Source organism: Phalacrocorax aristotelis, chromosome W (genome assembly GCF_949628215.1).
Source record: "Phalacrocorax aristotelis chromosome W, bGulAri2.1, whole genome shotgun sequence".
NCBI lineage: Eukaryota > Metazoa > Chordata > Aves > Suliformes > Phalacrocoracidae > Phalacrocorax > Phalacrocorax aristotelis.
In genome coordinates, this window is record NC_134310.1 from 3775640 (window position 1) to 3800418 (window position 24779).

Consider the following 24779-nt stretch of genomic DNA (forward strand, 5'->3'; position numbering starts at 1 on the left):
TAGATACGAGTTGTAAATTAGTTTAACTCTTGCTAAATAGGTACCTGATGACTGTTGACCTCTCTAGAGGAAAAGCTTAAAAAGAATTTTATATCTGCCCCACTTCTACATTGGCAAACTTTATATTTCACAGAAAAGAAATAAGATGTACTTAGGCCTGATCTATTCAACATATCTGAGCTCTCATACAGAGAAAAAACTTAATGGATTGATCTGAAAGAGTGGTGTTCTGTTCAGCATTCTCTTTGTCAGATATAGATATATACAGGGACATCGTTACCTCTGTGCAGAACTATATGATCAACCATGTTACTTTTGTATTTGGTGTGATATAGGCAAAGAGGGCAACGAAGGTCTTTGGGTCCTTCCTCAGGAAATGCCGAATGCCCAGCTTCCACGTGCATAGTAAAAGCAGATCTGTGAAATGGAGGGAGACATGGAAGCAGTCAGAAGAGGTGTGTATGGAATGCTGAAGCGTCACAGCTCTATTACAGGAGTGTTGTATAAAATGGTACAGATACCACTCAGCCTTCTCTTCATAAAGCCACATGGCATTTCAGCAGGACTACTCACATGGATATTATGTGCATAGGTATTTTCAGGCTCATATCCCTAAGTAACTGAACACACATTCTGCACAAGATATTCTTTTGCAGTGATTGCTCTATAGTCACATTGCTATAGTTAAGATGGCAAAAATATTTCCAACTTTTGTGCTCATTATTTGCTTGCCTTTGGCAAAGAGAGACATTTTCGCAAGTTGAGTAAAATCTTTTCAACTGTCCTAGACTTTGAAGGGTGAAAAAAACTTATTTCTGATGGCAAAAAAAAAAAATCCTCAACAACCTCTCTCTTTGTAGGACTAGCCCAAACAACAGCTGAACTGTTCAGATTCGAGATATGAAATAGACTTGCACCTACTGTAAGTTTGATACCAAGCTGATAAGTTTGGAAGGCTCAGTTATGAGGATCTGAAAATGCAAGACAGAATACTCCACAAATGAACAGTACTTTTGCACAACAGATCTTATACCATTAGCTGCATACTTAAAAGATACAAGAGACATAGATGCAGAGGAAATTAACCATGCACCTATCAAGCCACAAGGTCAAGTACTAAAATGAGAGGTGTCTGTAAATTTCAGGGAATTAGGTCTTTTTTTTTTTCCTGAGGTAGTGCTAAAGCTTGCAGGAGCTAAGTTGCTGGCTGCATTAAATTACAGAATTTAAAGCCCCCTTTGAAAGTTCTCCAAGTCTGTTAGCTTGAATGTAAAACAACTTACTTACACAACTGACTTTGGGCCTGATCCAATGGTCATTGAAGCCAATAGGTAAGTTTTTATCAACTTCAGTAGATGCCTTCATGTGTTTAATTCTCTATGGTGACTGGAAGTTTGTTTATTTTTAAAAAAGAGTTCATGTTTGTACGTTGTACATTTAAAGAGGAAAGACTTAATCCCAGAGAGTTTGAGAAATCGTAATAAAGAACATAAGTCTCTATGTAACTATGAACGTATGTAATTATAGCCTGATTTGAGGCAATTTTGTTTAATCCTGGAAGGAGAAAAGGGCAATAGGAAAATGTGAAAAAAATACATTGGACCTATCAAGAGTTGGAAATGCTTAAAACAAATAATAATCTGGAGCGGCGATAATAATCTGGAATTAAACAACAAGTTATGCCATGTAATTGGCAAGGAGCTGAAGCAACAAAGCCTGATCCCTGATGGATGTATAACTTGAGGCTGCTCTTGTATGGGGTCTCTCATGTCTAATGTTCAGCATATAGATAGACATGTACACAATACAATGGGTGAACAGTTGGCTGACAGGTCAGGCTCAAAGAGTTGTAGTAAATGGGAGAACTCTCTCTGTATTGCTAGGCAAGCCCAGAGGCCCAGTGTTGGTGTGGCTGTGAAAGGGCTGCCAATGCAAGGTGAAGACCAGCAGTAGCTTTTAGTCTTGGCACCTTTCTTGTAGGGGCAATCCCTGCATATTATCTATTTCGTTGCTAGTCTCTGTCGAAAGTGACAGAGATACAGAGAGAGGCTAGGCAAGCCCAGAGGCCCAGTGTTGGTGTGGCTGTGAAAGGGCTGCCAAGGGAAGGTGAGGACCAGCAATTACTTCTAGCCCTGGCCCCTTTCACGTGGGAGCAATTCCTGGACATTTTCTATTTAGAAGCAGGTCTCTGGTGAAAGTGACAGAGATACAGAGAGAGGCTAGGCAAACCCACAGGCTCTGTATTGTTTTGGCTGTGAAAGGGTGCCAAGGGAATGTCCCTCATACAGCTAGACAAGTCCATAATATGTTGGGTGAGCAATTGGCTGACGGGTCAGGCTCAGAGTTGTAGTAAATGGGATAACATCTGGCTGGTGGCCAGTCACTAGTGGAGTTCCCCAGGGCTCAGTCTTAGGGCCAGTTCTCCTCAGTGTTTTTATCAGTGACCCGGACATGGGAGTTGAATGCACACTTAGTTTGCCAATGATACTAAATTAGGAGGAGCTGCTGATTCCCTCGAGGGTAGGGAAACCTTACTGAAAGACCTTGACAGATTAGAGCCCTGGGCAATCACCAACCATATGAAATTTAACAAGGACAAATGCCAGATTCTAAACCTGCATGTATGTATAGATTGGGGCAGTGCAGCCCTGCAGAAAGGCCCTAGGGGTTTTGGTTGATGGTAAACTCAGTATGAGTCAACAATGTACCCTGGCGGCTAAAAGGGCTAACTGTATCCTGTGATGCATTAAGCACAGTATAGCTAACCAGTCAAAAGAAGTGATTGTCCCACTATATTCAGCATTGGTGTAGCCTCACCTGGAGTACTGTGTGCAGTTTTGGGGTCCAAAATATAAGAATAATGTAAAAATATTAGAATGTGTCCAAAGGAGGGCAACAAAGATGGTGAAAGGACATGGGGACATGACTTATGAGGAGAGGCTGAGGATACTAGGCTTGTTCAGCTTAGAGAAGAGGGGAAGCGGAGAGGGAGGTGCTGATCGCTTCTCGCTGGTGTCTGGTGATAGGACACGAGGGAGCAGCTTAAAGCTGAGTCAGGGGAAGTTCAGATTGGATATTAGGAAAAAGCTCTTCACTGAGAGGGTGGTCAAGCACTAGAACAAGCTCCCCAGGGAAGTCCTCATGGCCACAAGCCCATCAGTGTTCGAGAAGCATTTGGACAATGCTCTTAGATATAGAATCATAGAATCATAGAATTGTTAAGGTTGGAAAAGACCCTTAAGATCAGAGTCCAACCGCTAACCTATCACTGCCAAGGCCACCACTAAACCATATCCTCAAGCACCACATCTACCCTTCTTTTAAATACCTCCAGGGATGGAGACTCAACCACCTCCCTGGGCAGCCTGTTCCAATGCCTGACTACCCTTTCAGTGAAGAAGTTTTTCCTAATATCCAACCGAAACTTCCCCTGGCGCAGCTTGAGGCCGTTTCCTCTCATCCTACCGCTTGTTACTAGGGAGAAGAGACCAACCCCCACCTGGCTACAACCTCCTTTCAGGTAGCTGTAGAGAGTGATAAGGTCTCCCCTCAGCCTCCTCTTCTCCAGACTAAACAACCCCAGTTCCCTCAGCTGCTCCTCATAGGACACGTTCTCTAGACCCTTCACCAGCTTTGCTGCTCTTCTTTGCACGCACTCCAGCACCTCAATGTTTTTCTTGTAGTGAGGGGCCCAAAACTGCACACAGTACTCGAGGTGTGGCCTCACCAGTGCCGAGTACAGGGGCACGATCACCTCCCTGCTCCTGCTGGCCATGCTATTCCTGATACAAGCCAGGAGGCCATTGGCCAGAGCACACTGCTGGCTCATGTTCAGCTGGCTGTCAACCAACACCTCCAGATCCTTTTCCTCCAGGCAGCTCTCCAGCCACTCCTCCCCAAGCCTGTAGCGTTGGGTTTAACTTTTAAGTTGCCCTGTGTGGAGTCAGGAGTTGGAATCGATGATCCTCCTGGGTCCCTTCCAACTCAGGATATTCTATGATTCTAATAGCAAAGGTTGAGCATAATTCTTCAGTAAAACCTCTCTCCTTTACCCAACCACACCATCTGTTTTCACAAATCTCCTAAGGACAAAATAGCTTTGAGACCTTAAATATCAGCTAAGGGGGCTATGACTGATGGTTCAAAATATCAGAAGGAAACTGAGAAACAGCATAACTGCATAAACCTTTTTTTCCTTAGGGAACATAGCTAAACAGACATGACACCCCACCCCCCACCCCCACCCCTCCCCGAAACTTTAAATTTTGCAATGTTTAATTGGATTTGCTGAAATGTTTCTATATGCTATCAGGGATTTTGGAGTATGCTTCATATTTTGGCCAAATAAATTGCAGGGGGTGGGATTATGAGAGCTTTCTTCATAGAGGGAATAGAAATTCTATAACCTACCTAGAACATTCGACTGCCCCATGCTTCATGCTAATTGTTCCAAAAATATGCCTTACTTTTGGAGAGAAAACTCCTCATACTCAGTGGTGAGGACCAGCATCTAATTACAAATTGTGAGGGGGAAAAAACCCCACTCCTTGTACTATTTACTGTAGTGAGTACAACCTACTGTGTTTCTTACGCTTTTATCTTCAGCAGATGGTACAGACTGTTGTAGGAATGAAGAAAAAGAATTACATGGATGCTGCTGTGATCTGGTATGGCATTTCCCTGGTCACCATTGATCATGTTTCTCTTAGCTACACCCAGTTCTCACAAAGGTTTCAGAAGTCTTTTGAAGTGCTAAAAGAATCCCATTAGAAATTCAGTTTATTTGTTTTGCACAATACTTACTTAAAGCCTGTATAAAAGGAACAATCTTTGCACTTGAAGAGTTTCTTCCCTCCGTGCTTGTCACGGTAATGACGTCGAATGCTCTGTATGTAACCAGAGGAGAATTCACAAAATTCGCAGTTAAGGATAGCTTCTGGTTTTTCCACTCCTGCAGCACTCCCAGAAAGTGGGATTTGGCTGATGTTATTCTTCCTGGCCAGAGCTGCAGATTGGTAGTGGTTCAACTGTTGCTGAACATCGGGAGGTTCCGAGTATGAAGAGTCTATAAAGAAAGAGAGAGAGAAGTTGTCATTCCAGGTGGGTCAATGTAATTTAAAAAGATTCCAGGCCTGCTCCAGCAGGCAGCCTTCTGAAGATAGAAGATTACCATTTCTTCATTTAACCTGATTTGTATTCCACATTGTAAAAGGTGGTCAGTTGAGATTAGGCTTTTTAATTCTGATCTGGAGAGAGATAAATATATGAGTAACCTATTACAGACAGAAAAAAAAAGGAAACGGATACAATATTACCCTCCCCCTTACACAATCCAACAATAGATATATTTCAGTACACAAACTGAAAACTAAAATACTTTATTAAAAAAAAGGGAGGGGAGTCTTGGAAGTTTCCTAATACATTGATTTGAATGTGGAAGTTAGGAATTCAGCTACTTTGTCCTATATAAACCACAACTGCCCATGAATGGTACAAATGAAAGCAGACAAAGCACAGATGGATTTCAGTGTGACATTCCTGAAAAGTTAACAAAAGGCTCTTTTCTTAAGCTTCCTTTGAAAGGAAAACAAAAGACGTTTAAAAAAAAAAGTCAGAATACAAAGTATACCAGCCACCTCCTGTTTTGATAGGTGCTTAATTTCCAAAGTATAATTCCCTGAGGCTGCATATGTATGAATTGTCTAAAACACATATGTCATGGTTTTAGCTGGGATAGAGATAATTTTCTTCACTCTAGCTGGTATAGTGCTGTGCTTTGAAATTAGCATGGAAAAAAAAATGTTGAGATAACACACAGATGTTTGGGCTGTTGCTGGGTAGCGCTTATACTAGTCAAGGACACGTCTAGCTTCCCATGCTCTGCTGGGTGCACAAGAAGCCAGGAGGGGAGGGGGCACAGCTAAGAGAGCGGATTCAAACTGACCAAAGGGATATTCCATATCATGTAACATCATGCCCAGTATGTTACCTGGGAGGGGCTGGCCGGGGGAGGAGGGAGCAATCGGGGCTCGGGGACGGGCAGCGTCGGTCAGCGGGTGGTGAGCGGTTGTATCGTTTGTGTTTCCGTGTTTTTTTTCCTGTTTTCCCTTTCCCTTCCTTTTCCCTTTTATTATATTAACATTATTGTCATTATTATCATAATCATTTATCATTATCATTTTATTGTAATCATTAAACTGTGCTTATCTCAACCCACAAGTTCTTTTGCTCGTCCGATTCTCTTCCCCATCCCACAGGGGTGGGGGGGTGAGTGAGCGGCTGCGTGGTGATCAGTTGCCAGCTGAGGCTGAACCACGACAGTCTATTTTTGGTGCCCAACGTGGGGCCTGAAGGGTTTGAGATAATAACAGTTGCTGGTCACAGCATTGATTCATCTGCTCTCAGTATTAGTTTGTCCAGTCTTTACCATGCTGATTGTAAAGTACATGTTAAAACTTGCTGTTGGTTTTGTCAGTTTGCTGTGCTCTGCAGTGATTAGAGATGTTTTGCCTAGGAGACTTGTTATTAAAACACTGGCCTTGACCGTTATCAGTTATTTAGGTCTTGCATGGAAGCCGTTACTGTACTACAGCTACCACCTCATGGAGGCAATTAGCAATTATACCTCCTCCTCTGAGAGGTTTTTTATGGAGGAAATACAGAATGACACCGTAGCTGCCATCTTATGTAATGTCTCCTCCTTCATTACAACTTTTCAGTATCTTGAACATCCTTGGGTAGTTAAGATACATCTGTTGATATTGCTTTGGCAGACAGTGTCAGTTCTGTCTAAGGTTAGTAAGCAAGTTAAGAATATAATCCAGAGATCTGTCCCAAGGCTCGATAGCTATGCGTGACAGGGTATGTGGGATAGTATGGGCAAATGCCTAAGATGGTGGGCACCCCCAGTGTCTTGGGACTTCACTCCTGAACAAGTGCAGAATCCTGATAAATTATTAAAATATTTGGAGGAAGTATGTTGTCACCCAGGCAATCCCAGAGAGATACAAATCACTGCAATGTGCTGGGGCCTGGTTTATGCCTATCGAGCCCTATTTAACACCATTCAGTACCCCCAAGGGAAAGAGAAGGGAGCTACTCCAACCCCAGCGACAAGCACTGCGGCCACCCAACCCCCCACGACAGACACTGCAACTACTCCAACCCCCGTGACAAGCACTGCGGCCACCCAACCCCCCACGACAGACACTGCAACTACTCCAACCCCCGTGACAAGCACTGCGGCCACCCAACCCCCCCACGACAGATACTGCAGCTACTCCAACCCCTGTGACAAGCACTGTGGCCACCCAACCCCCCACGACAGACACTGCAGCTACTCCAACCCCAGTGCCAAGCGTTGCAGCTAAACCAGAGGACCAACCTCTGCCAGTATCAGTCGCCCCTATACGCAAGAAGAAATCATGGAAGAGAAGGTCAGCTCATTTAGAAAGAGATTACGAGGAACCAGGGCCATCACGAGAAGAGGAGGAGGAAGAGGAAGAATGTGTACAAGAAACGGAAACTACCCGATCTCTATCCTTGAGTGAGTTGTGGGATATACGGAAAGATTTCGGGCATCATTCAGGTGAGCACGTTATCACCTGGCTGCTCCGATGCTGGGATAATGGGGCCAGTAGTTTGGAATTAGAGGGGAAGGAAGCCAAACAACTGGGATCCCTCTCTAGGGAAGGGGGCATTGATAAAGCAATTGGAAAAGGAACACAAGCCCTCAGCCTCTGGAGGCGGCTCCTGTCCGCGGTGAGAGAGAGGTATCCCTTCAAAGAAGATGATGTATTTCGCCTAGGAAAATGGATGACCATGGAGAAAGGCATTCAGCACCTAAGGGAATTAGCCGTGCTTGAGGTGGTTTATGGTGACCTGGATGATCAATGGTCCTCCAAAGATCCAGATGAAGCCGAGGGCACACGACCCATGTGGCGGAAGTTTGTACGGAGTGCACCATCTTCGCATGCAAACTCATTGGCAGTCATGTCCTGGAAAGATGACGAGACACCAACGGTGGCTGAGTTGATTGATAAACTCCGGGAATATGAAGCGAATCTCTCTTCCTCGCTCGTCTCTGCTGTTGAGAAACTGTCCCGAGAGGACCAGCAACTCAAAGAAGATCTGTCCTACTCCCCACCAGTACGGACCAGTATCTCAGCCATTAGGAGTAAACGTCCCTTGGCTCAAGAGAAGGGATACACACGACGGGGCACCCTATGGTTTTACCTGCGTGATCACGGAGAGGACATGAAGAAGTGGGATGGAAAACCTACCTCAGCCTTAGAGGCACAGGTAAGTGAGCTGCAAGGGAGAACAATTACTCAGGGGAGTTTCTCCAGGAGAGCTGCTGCTCCAGTTTCCCGTACGCAATTCTCCAGACAGAGGAGCAGAAGTGCTGATGTCCTGACTGATCTTAACAGAGACACCCGTGATTCATATTTACCGGGAGTGATGAATACTATGATCAGGACTAGGGGGGCCCTGCCTCCAGCCAGGTAGAGGAAAGGGATAACCGGGCTTACTGGACTGTGTGGATCCGATGGCCCGGCACGTCCGACCCACAGGAATATAGAGCTTTAGTGGACACCGGTGCACAGTGCACCTTAATGCCATCAAACTATATAGGGACAGAACCCATCAGCATTGCTGGAGTGACAGGGGGATCCCAAGAGCTAACTGTATTGGAGGCCGAAGTGAGCCTCACCGGGAATGAGTGGCAAAAGCACTCCATTGTGACTGGCCCAGAGGCTCCGTGCATCCTTGGCATAGACTACCTCAGGAGAGGGTATTTCAAGGACCCAAAAGGGTACAGGTGGGCTTTTGGTGTAGCTGCCTTGGAGATGGCGGAAATTAAACAGCTGTCTACCTTGCCCGGTCTCTCGAAGGACACTTCTGTTGTGGGGTTGCTGAGGGTCAAAGAACAACAGGTGCCGATCACCACCACAACAGTGCACCGGCGACAATATCGCACCAACCGAGACTCTCTGATCCCCATCCATAGGCTCATTCGTCGACTGGAGAGCCAAGCAGTCATCAGTAAAACCCCCTCACCCTTTAACAGTCCCATATGGCCAGTCTGGAAGTCTAATGGAGAGTGGAGACTAACAGTAGACTACCGTGGCCTGAATGAAGTCACTCCACCATTGAGTGTTGCTGTGCCAGACATGCTAGAACTTCAGTACGAAGTGGAGTCCAAGGCAGCCAAGTGGTATGCCACAATTGATATTGCTAATGCATTCTTCTCAATCCCTCTGGCAGCAGAGTGCAGGCCACAGTTTGCTTTCACATGGAGGGGCATCCAGTACACCTGGAATCGACTGCCCCAGGGGTGGAAACACAGCCCTACCATTTGCCATGGACTGATTCAGCCTGTACTGGAACAGGGAGAAGCTCCAGAACACCTTCAATACATTGATGACATCATCGTGTGGGGCAACACAGCAGAAGAAGTTTTTAAGAAAGGAAAGGAAATAGTCGAAATCCTTCTGAAAGCTGGTTTTGCCATAAAACAAAGTAAGGTGAAGGGACCCGCACGAGAAATCCAGTTCTTAGGAATCAAATGGCAAGATGGTCGTCGTCAGATTCCAATGGATGTGATCAACAAAAGAGCAGCCATGTCTCCACCAACCAGCAAAAAGGAAACACAAGCTTTCTTGGGCGTTGTGGGTTTTTGGAGAATGCATATTCCAAATTACAGTCTGATCGTAAGCCCTCTCTATCAAGTGACCCGGAAAAAGAATGACTTCAAATGGGGCCCTGAGCAACGACAAGCCTTTGAACAGATTAAACGAGAAATAGTTCATGCAGTAGCTCTTGGGCCAGTCCGGGCAGGACAAGATATAAAAAATGTGCTCTACACTGCAGCCGGGGAGAATGGCCCTACCTGCAGCCTCTGGCAGAAAGCACATGGGGAGACCCGAGGTCGACCCCTAGGGTTTTGGAGTCGGGGATACAGAGGGTCTGAAGCCCGCTATACTCCAACTGAAAAAGAGATATTGGCAGCATATGAAGGGGTCCGAGCTGCTTCAGAAGTGGTTGGTACTGAGGCACAGTGGCTCCTGGCAACCCGACTGCCAGTGCTGGGCTGGATGTTCAAAGGAAACATCCCCGCTATACACCATGCAACTGATGCTACGTGGAGTGAATGGGTTGCACTGATCACCCAGCGGGCTCGAGTAGGAAACCCCAGTCGCCCAGGAATCTTGGAAGTGATTCTGGACTGGCCAGAAGGCAAAGACTTTGGATTATCACCAGAGCAGGAGGTGACACGTGCTGAAGAAGCCCCACTGTATAACAAACTGCCAAAAGATGAAAAGCGATATGCCCTGTTCGCTGATGGGTCCTGTCGCCTTCTGGGAAAGCACCGGAGATGGAAGGCTGCTGTATGGAGTCCTACATGACAAGTAGCAGAAACTGCTGAAGGAGAAGGTGAATCGAGCCAGTTTGCAGAGGTAAAGGCCATCCAGCTGGCCTTAGACATTGCTGAACGGGAAAAGTGGCCAGTGCTCTGTCTCTATACTGACTCCTGGATGGTGGCAAATGCCCTGTGGGGCTGGTTACAGCAGTGGAAGCAAAGCAACTGGCAGCGCAGAGGCAAACCCATCTGGGCCGCCACATTGCGGCAAGATATTGCTGCCCGGGTAGAGAAACTGGTTGTAAAGGTACGTCATGTGGATGCTCACGTTCCCAAGAGTCGGGCCACTGAAGAACATCGAAACAAACAGCAGGTAGATCAGGCTGCCAAGATTGAAGTGGCTGAGGTGGATCTGGACTGGCAACATAAGGGTGAACTATTTCTAGCTCGATGGGCCCATGACACCTCAGGCCATCAAGGGAGAGATGCAACACACAGGTGGGCTCGTGATCGAGGGGCGGACTTGACCATGGGTGTTATTGCACAGGCTATCCACAAATGTGAAAAGTGCGCTGCAATCCAGCAAGCAAAGCGGGTAAAGCCTCTGTGGTATGGGGGACGATGGCTGAAATATAAATATGGGGAGGCCTGGCCAATTGACTATATCACACTCCCACAGACCCGCCAAGGCAAGCGCCATGTGCTTACAATGGTAGAGACAACGACTGGCTGGCTGGAAACATATCCTGTCCCCCATGCCACTGCCCGGAACACTCTCCTGGCTCTTGAGAAACAAGTCCTGTGGCGACATGGCACCCCAGAGAGAATTGAGTCAGACTATGGGACTCATTTCCGAAATAGCCTCATAGACAGCTGGGCCAAAGAGCGCGGCATTGAGTGGGTGTATCACATCCCCTATCACACACCAGCCTCTGGGAAAATTGAACGGTACAATGGACTATTAAAGATGACACTGAGAGCAATGGCGGGTGGAACATTCAAGCACTGGGATACACATTTAGCAAAAGCCACCTGGTTAGTCAACACGAGGGGATCTGCTAATCGAGCTGGCCCTGCCCAATCAGAACCCTTACGTACTGTGGAAGGGGATAGAGTCCCTGTAGTGCACATAAAAAATATGTTGGGCAAGACAGTCTGGGTTTTTCGTGCTTCAGGCAGAGGCAAACCCACTCGTGGGATTGCGTTTGCTCGAGGACCTGGGTGCACTTGGTGGGTGATGCGGGAGGATGGAGGAGTCCGGTGTGTACCTCAGGGGGATTTAATTTTGGGTGAAAACAGCCAATGAACTGAATAATATGCTGTTAATTGCTATATGATGTTGTATGTCATCACTTCTATGGTTGCTATATGCCATATCAATGGCATGTTATCATGGTGGGAATCTCCCAATTAATAATAATAGCAAATGAACTTTCAATGGAACCGAGCAAAGTGCAGCAGTGAGAGAACAAGAACTACCAGTGCAGCGGTGATGGAACAAGGACTGACATGCAACAATCTGACCCCACACACACCGCCTCTCTGAAGGACCCTTACAAGAGATGAAATCCAAAGTCATGGACTAAATGAACTCAATGGACATTTCACAGGCATTTTACAGGGGTGGTCCATAGACTAGGGGAATGATAAATGAAAAATCTGTGTATATATATATATACTTTTAAAGGATGAGAAGATGGATAGAGATTATTGAATTTGTACAATAGTATGGGACCTGAGCATGATGTCAATGATATGGAATAAGGGGTGGATACCGTCATGGTTTTAGCTGGGATAGAGTTAATTTTCTTCACTCTAGCTGGTATAGTGCTGTGCTTTGAAATTAGCATGGAAAAAAAAATGTTGAGATAACATACAGATGTTTGGGCTGTTGCTGGGTAGCGCTTGTACTAGTCAAGGACATTTCTAGCTTCCCATGCTCTGCTGGGTGCACAAGAAGCCAGGAGGGGAGGGGGCACAGCTAAGAGAGCAGATTCAAACTGACCAAAGGGATATTCCATATCATGTAACATCATGCCCAGTATGTTACCTGGGAGGGGCTGGCCGGGGGAGGAGGGAGCAATCGGGGCTCGGGGACGGGCAGCGTCGGTCAGCGGGTGGTGAGCGGTTGTATCGTTTGTGTTTCCGTGTTTTTTTTCCTGTTTTCCCTTTCCCTTCCTTTTCCCTTTTATTATATTAACATTATTGTCATTATTATCATAATCATTTATCATTATCATTTTATTGTAATCATTAAACTGTGCTTATCTCAACCCACAAGTTCTTTTGCTCGTCCGATTCTCTTCCCCATCCCACAGGGGTGGGGGGGTGAGTGAGCGGCTGCGTGGTGTTCAGTTGCCAGCTGAGGCTGAACCATGACAACATACTTGTTGGAAATTAATACCATCCATTTTAACCAATTAGTAAAGAGAAACAAAAGGCAAACAGGCTTGTATAGCACTCAGTCTGTGGACTTCACCTGTCTTCAAGAGAGTAAAATGGTTGCTTTCTTTTCTTCACTGCCATAGATATATATACATGCTTTAGAAATGAAAACCAATCCAACAGCAACAACAAAAAGTACCAAACAAAAACAAAACATAGGGAGGAAAATGTCTCCAGGTATAACCAGAGCGATGGAATTAACCAACCATGGATGTTGCTGTACTCCTTGTACAGCCCTATCCAACTGGACATTAAGTCTGGGGACATGGTGTATACAAATCAGTGTGTTCGTTGATCTGTATTTTAGTCTCTAGGTAATCATTAATGTGAACAAAACAATAGACAATGTGCTTCTGTCAGAAGAGGATGACAGAATGTGCTTTTGTGTAGTGGACTGAGAAAAATGGCCAGGACTGCCAAGATTAAGAGCCAAGTAGGTAAAAGGTAGTTCTGGCAGGGGGAGATCGCGACCACCGACCCAAGTAATACCACCTACTCAAAAGAGAACAATGGGAATGGACAACTGAGTCTGTGCAATAATTTACATGTGAAGCGAGCAAGTTTGTGCCAATCACCAAAGAGAATAATATTGAATATGTATGGATAAGATTAATATGTATATTTTTGGTCTATACAAATCACATGGGAAAGGTGTGTGAGGTATGCACGTTAGGAGGAGCGATACCCTGTGCATCCGGCACCATGAATAAAGAATGCCTGCCTTTTAACACTACATTGGTGTTATGAGGTTTATTCCCAATTTCGGTGACACAGGCTCCCCAGCTTCATCATCAGGTATACAGCAGAGACATGAAAGCTTCTGGTAAAATGATTCAAGTTTTTTTTTGTTTGTTCTATCTGAGTTGCATGAGCAGAGACTGGATCACAATATATTTATCCTCTGTTCTAATTACTTCTATGGCAGGTTATCTTACCACAGGCAGCTCACAATGAGTTCTACCTGTTCAAATCTTAAGGCCCTGTGTCACAAACAGCTGATTCCAGCATGCCATGACACAAATGAAAGCAACTGTGGGAAAGAAAAAAACCAAACACTTTACACAAAAATTTTATCCAATAAAAGAATTACACGGTGCTCCTGCTCAAACATATTTAAAATACAGAAATACACAGGCAGTCAGTGGTGGCTGGAGAGGCACTTTGTGTATGGGGGTGGTACATAGACCTCTGAAGAGAATGCAGCCTGTGGGAAACCCATACTGGAGCAGGCACACAGGGCAGAAACAGTTACACATATGACCTCAACTTTCTACACCACCCATTTCCTTATTAGAGGAATTTTGACAGACTGAGTGTAACATGAAAATAAGGGAAGATGAGACTGAGGAGGGGAGAGGATAGGTGTTTATATTTGTCTAATTGTTGTCTTTTTTTTCTCAGTGTCCAAATCAGTGATGGGAGGTTTGTGCTGGTTGGCAATAAATTAACACAAGCAAAATTCCCCAACTTTAAACTGTTTTGCCCATGACAGTAATCAGCAGAGAATGTGGACAACACCAGGAACTGTCATGGGCTGGATCTGAAATAACTAGAATGATTTTGAGTCTCCAGAAGGAGCCTTGATTCTGCTATTGGGAATTTGTGCTGTTGTGCTGTGAGTGGTGGGCCTGTTATGTGTTTGGGGGTGAGTGCAAACACTGAATACTTGGGAAAAGAAGGGTCCAAAGGGACCCAAGAAAATGGTACTGGGATGGGAAGATGATTGGGAGGAGGTGAGATGGTGCTTGCTTCAAGCCCATATTCTAGTTGCCTGGAAGCTGGACCACCTCCCAGTACAGACTCCAAGAAAATTAGCCTGGGCCTTGCAGACAGAAGAGGATACATATAAAAAACTAGATGCGCTGCTTTCTGTGAAGGTATGCCAGCACATGTTGTAGGTAGGCTTCAAGTGGAGCTCCAAAAAGATTTGCAACAGAGGTTGCAAATCAAGCTGACATACTCTCCCAGAGTAATGATTTGCTAAAGGAAGCAGTAATAAATACTCAGTGCAAAAGAGAGAGCCTTAATCAGACTTTAGTAGCTAGTAGCACTAATCAGCCAGATTAAAGACTATGCACTGAGACACTACAGGAACAATCAGTGAACATAAAATATCTGGTGTGACTGTGATTGACTGGACTGGGATCCTGAAACCTGGGATGATGATATTTGTGACAATAATGGTGAATTAATAACAGAAGCCTATCAGGCAGCACCTAGTTACTTTAATTAAGTAGACCTATGAAGAGGCATTGTTTCCCCATAATCCAGGAGGAACCAGTTTACGACCTGCTATGCCACCTGGACACTCACAAGTCCATGGGGCCGGATGGGATCCATCCAAGGGTACTGAGGGAGCTGGCAGAGGAGCTTGCCAAGCCACTCTCCATCATTTATCACCAGTCCTGGTTAACAGGGGAGGTCCCAGATGACTGGGGGCTTGCCGATGTGATGCCCATTTACAAAAAGGGCCGGAAGGAGGATCTGGGGAACTACAGGCCTGTCAGCCTGACCTTGGTACTGGGGAAGGTTATGGAGCAGTTCATATTACATGCGCTCGCTCACTAGGCATGTACAGGACAACCAGGGGATCAAGCCCAGCCAGCATGTCTTCATGAAAGGCAGGTCCTGCCTGACCAACCTGATCGCCTCCTACGACCAGGTGACCCGCCTAGTGGACGAGGGAAAGGCTGTGGATGTTGTCTACCTGGACTTTAGCAAAGCCTTTGACATTGTCTCCCACAGCATTCTCCTGGAGAAACTGGCTGCTCATGGCTTGGATGGGCATACTGTTCCTTGGGTAAAAAACTGGCTGGATGGCCAGGCCCAAAGAGTGGTGGTGAATGGACTCAAATCCAGTTGGTAGCTGGTGACAAGCGGTGTTCCCCAGGGCTCAGTACTGGGGCCAGTCTTGTTTAATATCTTTATCAATGATCTGGATGTGGGGATCGAGTGGCACCCTCAGTAAGTTTGCAGGTGACACCAAGTTGGATGGCAGTGTTGATTATGCTTGAGGGTAGGAAGGCTCTGCAGAGGGATCTGGACAGGCTGGATCAATGGTCCAAAGTCAATTGTATGAGGTTTAACAAGACCAAGTGCCAGGACCTGCCCTTGGGTCACAACAACCCCATGCAATGCTCCAGGATTGGGGCAGAGTGGCTGGAAAGCTGCCTGGTGGAGAAGGCCCTGGGGGTGCTGGCTGACAGCTGAACATGAGCCAGCAGTGTGCCCAGGTGGCCAAGATGGCCAACAGCACCCAGGCTTGTATCAGGAATAGTGTGGCCAGCAGGAGCAGGGAAGTGATCGTGCCCCTGTACTGGGCACTGGTGAGGTCCCACCTCGAATAGTGTGTGCAGTTTTAGGCCCCTCACTATAAGAAGGTCACTGAGTTGCTGGAACGTGTCCAGAGGAGGGCAACAAAGCTGGTGAAGGGTCTAGAGAACAAGTCTTATGAGGAGCAGCTGAGGAAATTGGGGTTGTTTAGTCTGGAGAAGAGGAGGCTGAGGGGAGACCTTATCGCTCTCTACAACTACCTGAAAGGAGGTTGTAGTGAGGTGGGTGTTGGTTACTTCTCCCAAGTAACTTGCGATAGGACGAGAGGAAATGGCCTCAAGTTGCATCAGGGGAGGTTTAGATTGGATATTAGGAAAAATTTATTTGCTGACAGAGTGGTCAGGTATTGGCACAGGCTGCCCAGAGAGATGGGGGGAGTCACCATCCCTGGAGGTATTTAAATAATGTGTAGACGTGGCACTTGGGGCCATGGTTTAGGAGACATGGTGGTGTTGGGTTGATGTTGGACTTGATGGTCTTAGAGGTCCAGCAGGACTCAGCAGGTCCTTTGCTCAGAGCAAGATTACATCTGTGTGGGAAACTTACAGCCTTGCAGCGGCTATGGAGGTGCTGGAAAACCAGAAGAGGTGGGATACATCTGATAGTTCGACAGAACAAAGGCCTTGGGGGTTTGGGTCCTATGCCACTTGTAAACACTGCCCTATGTAATAGGGGTGAATTTCGGGATCAGCTGACTGAGGGCTATGTTAAGAAATGGTCTGATCTGACTGATCCCAAACATAAGATAGCCCTGTGGAAGGACTGGGAAGAAGACGGTAAGTGACTGCAGCTACTTGGGTTGATGGAATGTGTTCACAGGCGGGGGGGACACCCCAATGAGGCTGTGGCCACTGATGCCACGTGGGCTGGTTTTGTCTGAGAAAGGGGTTAATTCTCCTCACTGTGGGGGTCGGCTACCTTTCCAGCTTCCTGCGCTCTGCCGTGTGGCGGGGGGCGGGGGCTGGGAGGGGCAGGGCCATGGTGGGGGCGGCTGACCCCGACTGGCCAATGGCATGTTCATTCCATACCATGTGACACCATGACCAGTATATTAAGGGGGGGCAGGTTGCGGCTGGGGGGCAGCACGGAGTCGGGTTGGCGGGTGGTGAGCGGCTGTGTCGCGTGCGGTTTGTTTCGGCGGTTCGTCCCCCCTCTCCCCTCCCTTCCCCCCTCCCCCGGGGCTTTGCGCCTCTCGTTCTCCTTCACATTGCATTTCTGTCGTTGTTTCCTTTATTTTTATTTATTAAACTGTTCTTATCCCAACCCACGAGCGTTACCCTTCTGATTGTCTCCCCCATCTACCGGTGGGGCAGTGAGCGAGTGGCTGTGTGGGGCTGAGCTGCCGGCTAAACCACGACAGTCTTTTTGGCGCCCAAGGTGGGGCTCAAGGGTTGGAGATAATAACAGCTACTGGTCACAGCACCATGTTGTCCTTTTTGCAGTTGGTGTTAAAGATTGGTGTTGGTTTGTTGAGTCTGCTGTGTTCTGCTGTGATTAGTAATGTTTTGCCTATGAGATTTGTTATGCAAACACTTGTTTTCAGCTTTATCTGGTATTTGGGGTTTGTGTTGGAACTGTTACTGTACTTTGGATACCACCTTGTTGAGGCAATTAGCAATTATACCTCCTCCTCAGAGAGATTTTATATGGAGGAAATACAGAATGGTATCTTTGCACCTTTTTTCTATGATGCCTGTGCCTTTGTTACAACAACCTCTTTGTATCTTGAACATCCTTGGGTGGTTAAGGGGCACTTATTGTTAGTTTTTGGGCATGTTGTTTTGGTTTTGACTAGCAACTTAAGAATATCACCCAGAAATCTGCCCCGAGGCTTGATAGTTACGAGTGGCAGGGCATGTGGGATAGCATGGGCAAATACCTAGGGCAGCGGGCACCCCCAGTGTTTTGGAGTTTCACCCCCGAACAAGTGCAGAATCCTAAAAAACTAGTAGAATACTTGGAGAAAGTATGTTGTTACACTGGGAACTCCAGAGAGACACAGATAACTGCAACGTGCTGGGGTCTGGCCCATGCATACCGAGCCCTGCTCAACAGTATTCAGTGCCCCTAGGGGGAAGAGAATGTCTCTGGATTGAAAGGCAAAGTGACTGGCACTGTAGTCACTCCAGCCCTGACGACAGGCACTGCAGCTACTCAAACCCCCACGACAAGTACTGGAGCTGGCTCAGAGAATCAACCCGTACCAGTATCAGTTGCCCCCATACACAAGACGAAATATTGGAAGCGGACGTCAACTTGCTTAGAACGGGATGATGAAGAAGCAGGGCCGTCACGAGGAGAAGAGGAGGAAGAAGTCATAAATGAAATAGAGACCACCTAATCCCTGTTCTTGAGCGAGTTGCAAGATATGCGAAAAGATTTCAGCCATTTTTCAGGTGAGCACATTGCCACCTGGCTGCTCCGATGCTGGGATAATGGGGCGAGTAGCCTGGAACTAGAGGGAAAAGAAGCCAAACAACTGGGATCCCTTTCTGGGGAAGGGGGCGTTGACAAAGCAATTGGGAAAAAAACACAAGCTCTCAGCCTCTGGAGGCGACTCCTGTCCGGAGTGAAGGAAAGGTATCCCTTTAAAGAAGATGTTAAATATTGTCTAGGAAAATGGACAACTATGGAGAAAGGCATCCAGTATCTAAGGGAATTAGCTGTGCTTGAGGTGATTTACGGTGACCTGGACGATCAACGGTCCTCCAAAGATCCAGATGAAGCCAAGTGCACACGACCCATGTGGCGGAAGTTTGTATGGAGCGCACCATCGAAGCATGCAAACTCATTGGCAGTCATGTCCTGGAAAGATGACGAGACACCAACGGTGGCGGAGGTGATTGATAGACTCCGGGATTACGAAGCAAATATCTCTTCCTCGCTCGTCTCTGCTGTGGAGAAACTATCCCAAGAGGTCCAGCAACTCACAGAAGATCTGTCCTACTCCCCACCTCAACAGAGTAGTGTCTCAGCTGTTAGGAATAAGCATGCTTTGGCTCAGAGGAGGGGATACACACGACGGGCCACCCTATGGTTCTACCTGCGTGACCACAGAAAGGACATGATGAGGTGGGATGGCAAGCCTACTTCGACCCTACAGGCACGAGTGCGTGAACTGCAAGGAAGAACAGTCACTCAGGGAGGCTCTTCCAGGAAAGCTGATGCTCCAGTTTCCAGTGAGCAAGTCCCCAGACAGAGGAGTAAAAGCGCTGATTTTATTTCTAAGCATAATAGAGGGACTCCTGATTCACATTTACAGGAAGTGAGTTGTGACTGCCATGATCAAGACTAGAGGGGCCCTGCCTCCAGCTGGGTGGAGGAAAGGGTTAACCGGGTTTACTGGACTGTGTGGATCCGATGGCCTGGCATGTCCGACCCACAGGAGTATAAAGCTTTAGTGGACATCGGCGCACAGTGCACCTTAATGCCATCAAACTGTATATGGGCAGAACCCATCAGCATTGCTGGAGTGACAGGGGGATCCCAAGAGCTAACTGTATTGGAGCCCGAAGTGAGCCTAACTGGGAATGAGTGGCAGAAGCACCCCATTGTGACTGGCCCAGAGGCTCCGTGCATCCTTGGCATAGACTACCTCAGGAGAGGGTATTTCAAGGACCCAAAAGGGTACAGGTGGGCTTTTGGTGTAGCTGCCTTGGAGACGGAGGAAACTAAACAGCTGTCTACCTTGCCCGGTCTCTCGAAGGACCCTTCTGTTGTGGGGTTGCTGAGGGTCAAAGAACAACAGGTGCCGATCACCACCACAACAGTGCACCAGCAGCAATATCGCACCAACTGAGACTCCCTTATCCCCATCCATGAGCTCATTCATTGACTGGAGAGCCAAGGAGTGACCAGTAAGACCCCCTCACCCTTTAACAGTCCCATATGGCCAGTACGGAAGTCTAATGGAGAGTAGAGACTAACAGTAGACTATCGTGGCCTGCACGAACTGACGCCGTCACTGAGTGCTGCTGTGCCAGACATGCTAGAACTTCAATACGAACTGGAGTCAAAGGCAGCCAAGTGGTATGCCACAATTGATATTGCTAATGCATTCTTCTCAATCCCTCTGGCAGCAGAGTGCAGGCCACAGTTTGCTTTCACATGGAGGGGCATCCAGTACACCTGGAATCGACTGCCCCAGGGGTGGAAACACAGCCCTACCATTTGCCATGGACTGATTCAGCCTGTACTGGAACAGGGAGAAGCTCCAGAACACCTTCAATACATTGATGACATCATCGTGTGGGGCAACACAGCAGAAGTTGTTTTTGAGAAAGGAGAGAAAATAGTCGAAATCCTTCTGAAAGCTGGTTTTGCCACAAAACAAAGTAAGGTGAAGGGACCCGCACGAGAAATCCAGTTCTTAGGAATCAAATGGCAAGATGGTCGTCGTCAGATTCCAATGGATGTGATCAACAAAAGAGCAGCCATGTCTCCACCAACCAGCAAAAAGGAAACACAAGCTTTCTTGGGCGTTGTGGGTTTTTGGAGAATGCATATTCCAAATTACAGTCTGATCGTAAGCCCTCTCTTATCAAGTGACCTGGAAGAAGAATGATTTCAAATGGGGCCCTGAGCAACGACAAGCCTTTGAACAGGTTAAACAGGAGATAGTTCGTGCATTAGCCCTTGGGCCAGTCCGGGCAGTACAAGATGAAAAAAAATGTGCTCTACACTGCAGCCAGGGAGAATGGCCCTACCTGCAGCCTCTGGCAGAAAGCACATGGGGAGACCCGAGGTCGACCCCTAGGGTTTTGGAGTCGGGGATACAGAGGGTCTGAAGCCCGCTATACTCCAACTGAAAAAGAGATATTGGCAGCATATGAAGGGGTCCGAGCTGCTTCAGAAGTGGTTGGTACTGAGGCACAGTGGCTCCTGGCACCCCGACTGCCAGTGCTGGGCTGGATGTTCAAAGGGAACGTCCCCTCTACACACCATGCAACTGATGCTACGTGGAGTAAATGGGTTGCACTGATCACCCAGCAGGCTCGAGTAGGAAACCCCAGTCGCCCAGGAATCTTGGAAGTGATTCTGGACTGGCCAGAAGGCAAAGATTTTGGATTATCACCAGAGGAGGAGGTGACATGTGCTGAAGAAGCCCCACCATATAACAAACTGCCAGAAGATGAAAAGCGATATGCCCTGTTCACTGATGGGTCCTGTCGCCTTCTGGGAAAGCACTGGAGATGGAAGGCTGCTGTATGGCATCCTACACGACAAGTAGCAGAAACTGCTGAAGGAGAAGGTGAATCGAGTCAGTTTGCAGAGGTAAAGGCCACCCAGCTGGCCTTAGACATTGCTGAATGGGAAAAGTGGCCAGTGCTCTATCTCTATACTGACTCCTGGATGGTGGCAAATGCCCTGTGGGGCTGGTTACAGCAGTGGAAGCAAAGCAACTGGCAGCGCTGAGGCAAACCCATCTGGGCCGACACATTGTGGCAAGATATTGCTGCCCGGGTAGAGAACCTGGTTGTAAAGGTACGGCATGTGGATGCTTACGTCCCCAAAATCCGGGCCACTGAAGAACATCGGAACAACCAGCAGGTGGATCAGGCTGCCAAGATTGAAGTGGCTGAGGTGGATCTGGACTGGCAACATAAGGGTGAACTATTTCTAGCTCGATGGGCCCATGACACCTCAGGCCATCAAGGGAGAGATGCAACATACAGGTGGGCTTGTGATCGAGGGGTGGACTTGACCATGGATATTATTGCACAGGTTATCCACGAATGTGAAACATGCGCTGCAATCCAGCAAGCGAAGCGGGTAAAGCCTCTGTGGTATGGGTGACGATGGCTGAAATATAAATATGGGGAGGCCTGGCAAATTGACTATATCACACTCCCACAAACCCGCCAAGGCAAGCGCCATGTGCTTACAATGGTAGAAGCAATGACCGGATGGCTGGAAACATCTCCTGTCCCCCACGCCACTGCCCAGAATGCTCTCCTGGGTCTTGAAAAACAAGACCTGTGGCGACATGGCACCCCAGAGAGAATTGAGTCAGACAATGGGACTCATTTCCGAAATAACCTCATAGACAGATGGGCCAAAGAGCATGGCGTTGAGTGGGTGTATCACATCCCCTATCACGCACCAGCCTCTGGGAAAATTGAACGGTACAATGGACTGTTAAAAACTACACTGAGAGCAATGGGGGGGTGGAACATTCAAGCACTGGGATACACATTTAGCAAAAGCCACATGGTTAGTCAACACGAGGGGATCTGCCAATTGAGCTGGCCCTGCCCAGTCAGAACCCTTACGTACTGTGGAAGGGGATAGAGTCCCTGTAGTGGATGTAAAAAATATGCTGGGGAAACCACTCTGGGTTCTTCCTGCCTCAGGCAGAGGCAAACCCACTCGTGGGATTGCTTTTGCTCGAGGACCTGGGTGCACTTGGTGGGTGATGCGGGAGGATGGAGGAGTCTGATGTGTGCCTCAAGGGGATTTGATTTTGGGCGAAAACAGCCAATGAACTGAATGGCACAATGCAAACTGCTATATAATATTGTGTGTCATCTCTATGTTGTATCAATGATATCACAGTAGAAATCTCCCAGTTCATGGAAGATGAACTGTGAAACAAGCAAAGTGCAGCAGTTATGGAACGATGACTGACTCGGTATGCAGCAACCCAACGCCACACACACCATCTCTCCCACCCTGAAAGACTGATATGGCAGATGGAGCCCAGAGTCATGGACTGGGTGAACTCAATGGACATGTTAATGGACATTTTACAGGGAAGGTCCATGAACTAAGGGAATGATGTCTGTGTATTATGTTAAAGGATGGGAAGGGGAGGGGTGGTTGTTGGTAAGGTTGTATTGGATCGTCTGGGACCTGGGCATGGTGTAAATGGTATGGAATAAGGGGTGGAGAATGTGCTGGTTTTGGCTGAGAAGGGGTTAATTCTCCTCACTGTGGGGGTCGGCTACCTTTCCAGCTTCCCGCGCTCTGCCGCGTGGCGGGGGGGGCTGGGAGGGGCAGGGCCATGGTGGGGGCAGCTGACCCTGACTGGCCAATGGCATGGTTATTCCATACCATGTGACAGCATGACCAGTATATTAAGGGGGGCAGTTTGCAGCTCGGGAGCAGCGCGGCATCGGGTCGGCGGGTGGTGAGCGGCTGCGGCATGTGCAGTTTGTTTCGGTGGTTCGTTCCCCTTCTACCCTCCCGCCGGGCTTCGCGCCTCTCGTTGTTCTCCTTTACATTGCATTTCTGTTGTTGTTTCTTTTAATTTTAATTATTAAACTGTTCTTATCCCAACCCACGAGCGTTACCCTTCTGATTCCCTCCCCCATCTACCGGTGTGGGAGTGAGTGAGCGACTGTGTGGGGCTGAGCTGCCGGCTAAACCACGACACCATGGGCTGGTTAGACAGAGTTATTACTCTCCTCCTGGTATCACCTGACAGCTCGGTGGGACGCCCTGCTGATCAGTGAGTGACCTATATATACTGTACTAGGAAGACCATTGTTGGTAACATCTAAAGTCCAGTGGTTGTGTTGACCCTGAAAAAAAACGTCAGGAAGGAATGGGAATTCTCCACACTCCTACCCTACACACTAGGACTTAAGGATAGTCTTGAAGGAAAAGGGGGAGAATATGACTGAGTGGGATGAAAAAAACTCATTAGAAGCATAGAAAGTCCTGAGTTGGAAGGGACCCACAAGGATCACCAAGTCCAGCTCCTGTCCCTACACAGGACAACCCCAAATTCACACCATGTCTCTGAGGGCCTTGTCCAAGTGCTTCTTGAATATCGCTAGGCTTGGTGCCGTGATGCCTCCCTGGGGAGCCTGTTCCAGTGCTCCACCACCCTCTGGGGGAAGAACCTTCTCCTAATACCCAGCGTAACTCTCCCCGGCACATCTTCCTGCCATTCCCTTGGGTCCCATCATTGGTCACCAGAGAGAAGAAGTCAGCACCTGCCCCTCCTCCTCCCCTTCTGAGGAAGCTGTATATCGTGATGGGGTCTCCCGTCAGTCTCCTCTTCTCTAGGCTGAACAAACCAAGTGACTTTAGCCGCTCCTCGTAGTTTCACCTCTAAGCTGTTCAGCAACTTCGTGGCCCTTCTCTGGACACTCTTCAGTAGCTTTATAGCCTTAATGTCCTGTGGCGCCCAACACTGCCCACAGCCCTCGAGGTGAGGCTGTCCCAGCGCGGATCAGAGCGGGACAGTCCCCTCCCTTGCCTGGCTGCAATGCAGGGCTCGATGCACCCCAGGACACGGTTGGCCCTCTTGGCTGCCAGGGCATGCTGTTGTCTCGTGTTCAACTTGCCATTGACCAGAACCCCCATGTCCCGCTCTGCAGAGCTGCTCTCCAGCCTCTCGTTCCCCAGGGGCTGTCTGTACATCCAGGGCTGCCATGCCCCAGGTGTAAAATCTGGCACTTGCCCTTGTTAAACTTCATACGGTTGGTGGTTGCTCAGCTCTCCAGTCTGTCCAGAACCCTCTTCAGGGCCTCTCTGCCTTCGAGAGTGTCAACAGCTTCTCCCAATTTTGTGTCATCAGCAAACTTCATTAGTATTTCTTCCATGCCTGCATCCAAGTCATTAACAAAGAGATTGAAGAGAACCGCCCCAAGATGGATCCCTGCAGAACCCCACTAGTGACTGGCCACCA

At 47.8% G+C, this 24779-nt stretch overlaps 1 protein-coding gene across 7 annotated transcripts in view; it reads right to left on the reverse strand.

Annotated features, from left to right (window-relative positions):
* The window catches only part of LOC142049645 (zinc finger protein 462-like), a 141230-nt gene that overhangs the window by 21410 nt on the left and 95041 nt on the right, over positions 1-24779 (reverse strand). For all 7 annotated transcript variants that reach the window (XM_075077528.1, XM_075077527.1, XM_075077532.1 and 4 more), the window contains 2 exons: positions 4804-5065; positions 281-417 (listed from right to left, as the gene is read on the reverse strand). In XM_075077528.1, the coding sequence (XP_074933629.1) occupies positions 281-417; positions 4804-5065 (399 nt within the window). The remainder of the gene's footprint in view (positions 1-280; positions 418-4803; positions 5066-24779) is intronic.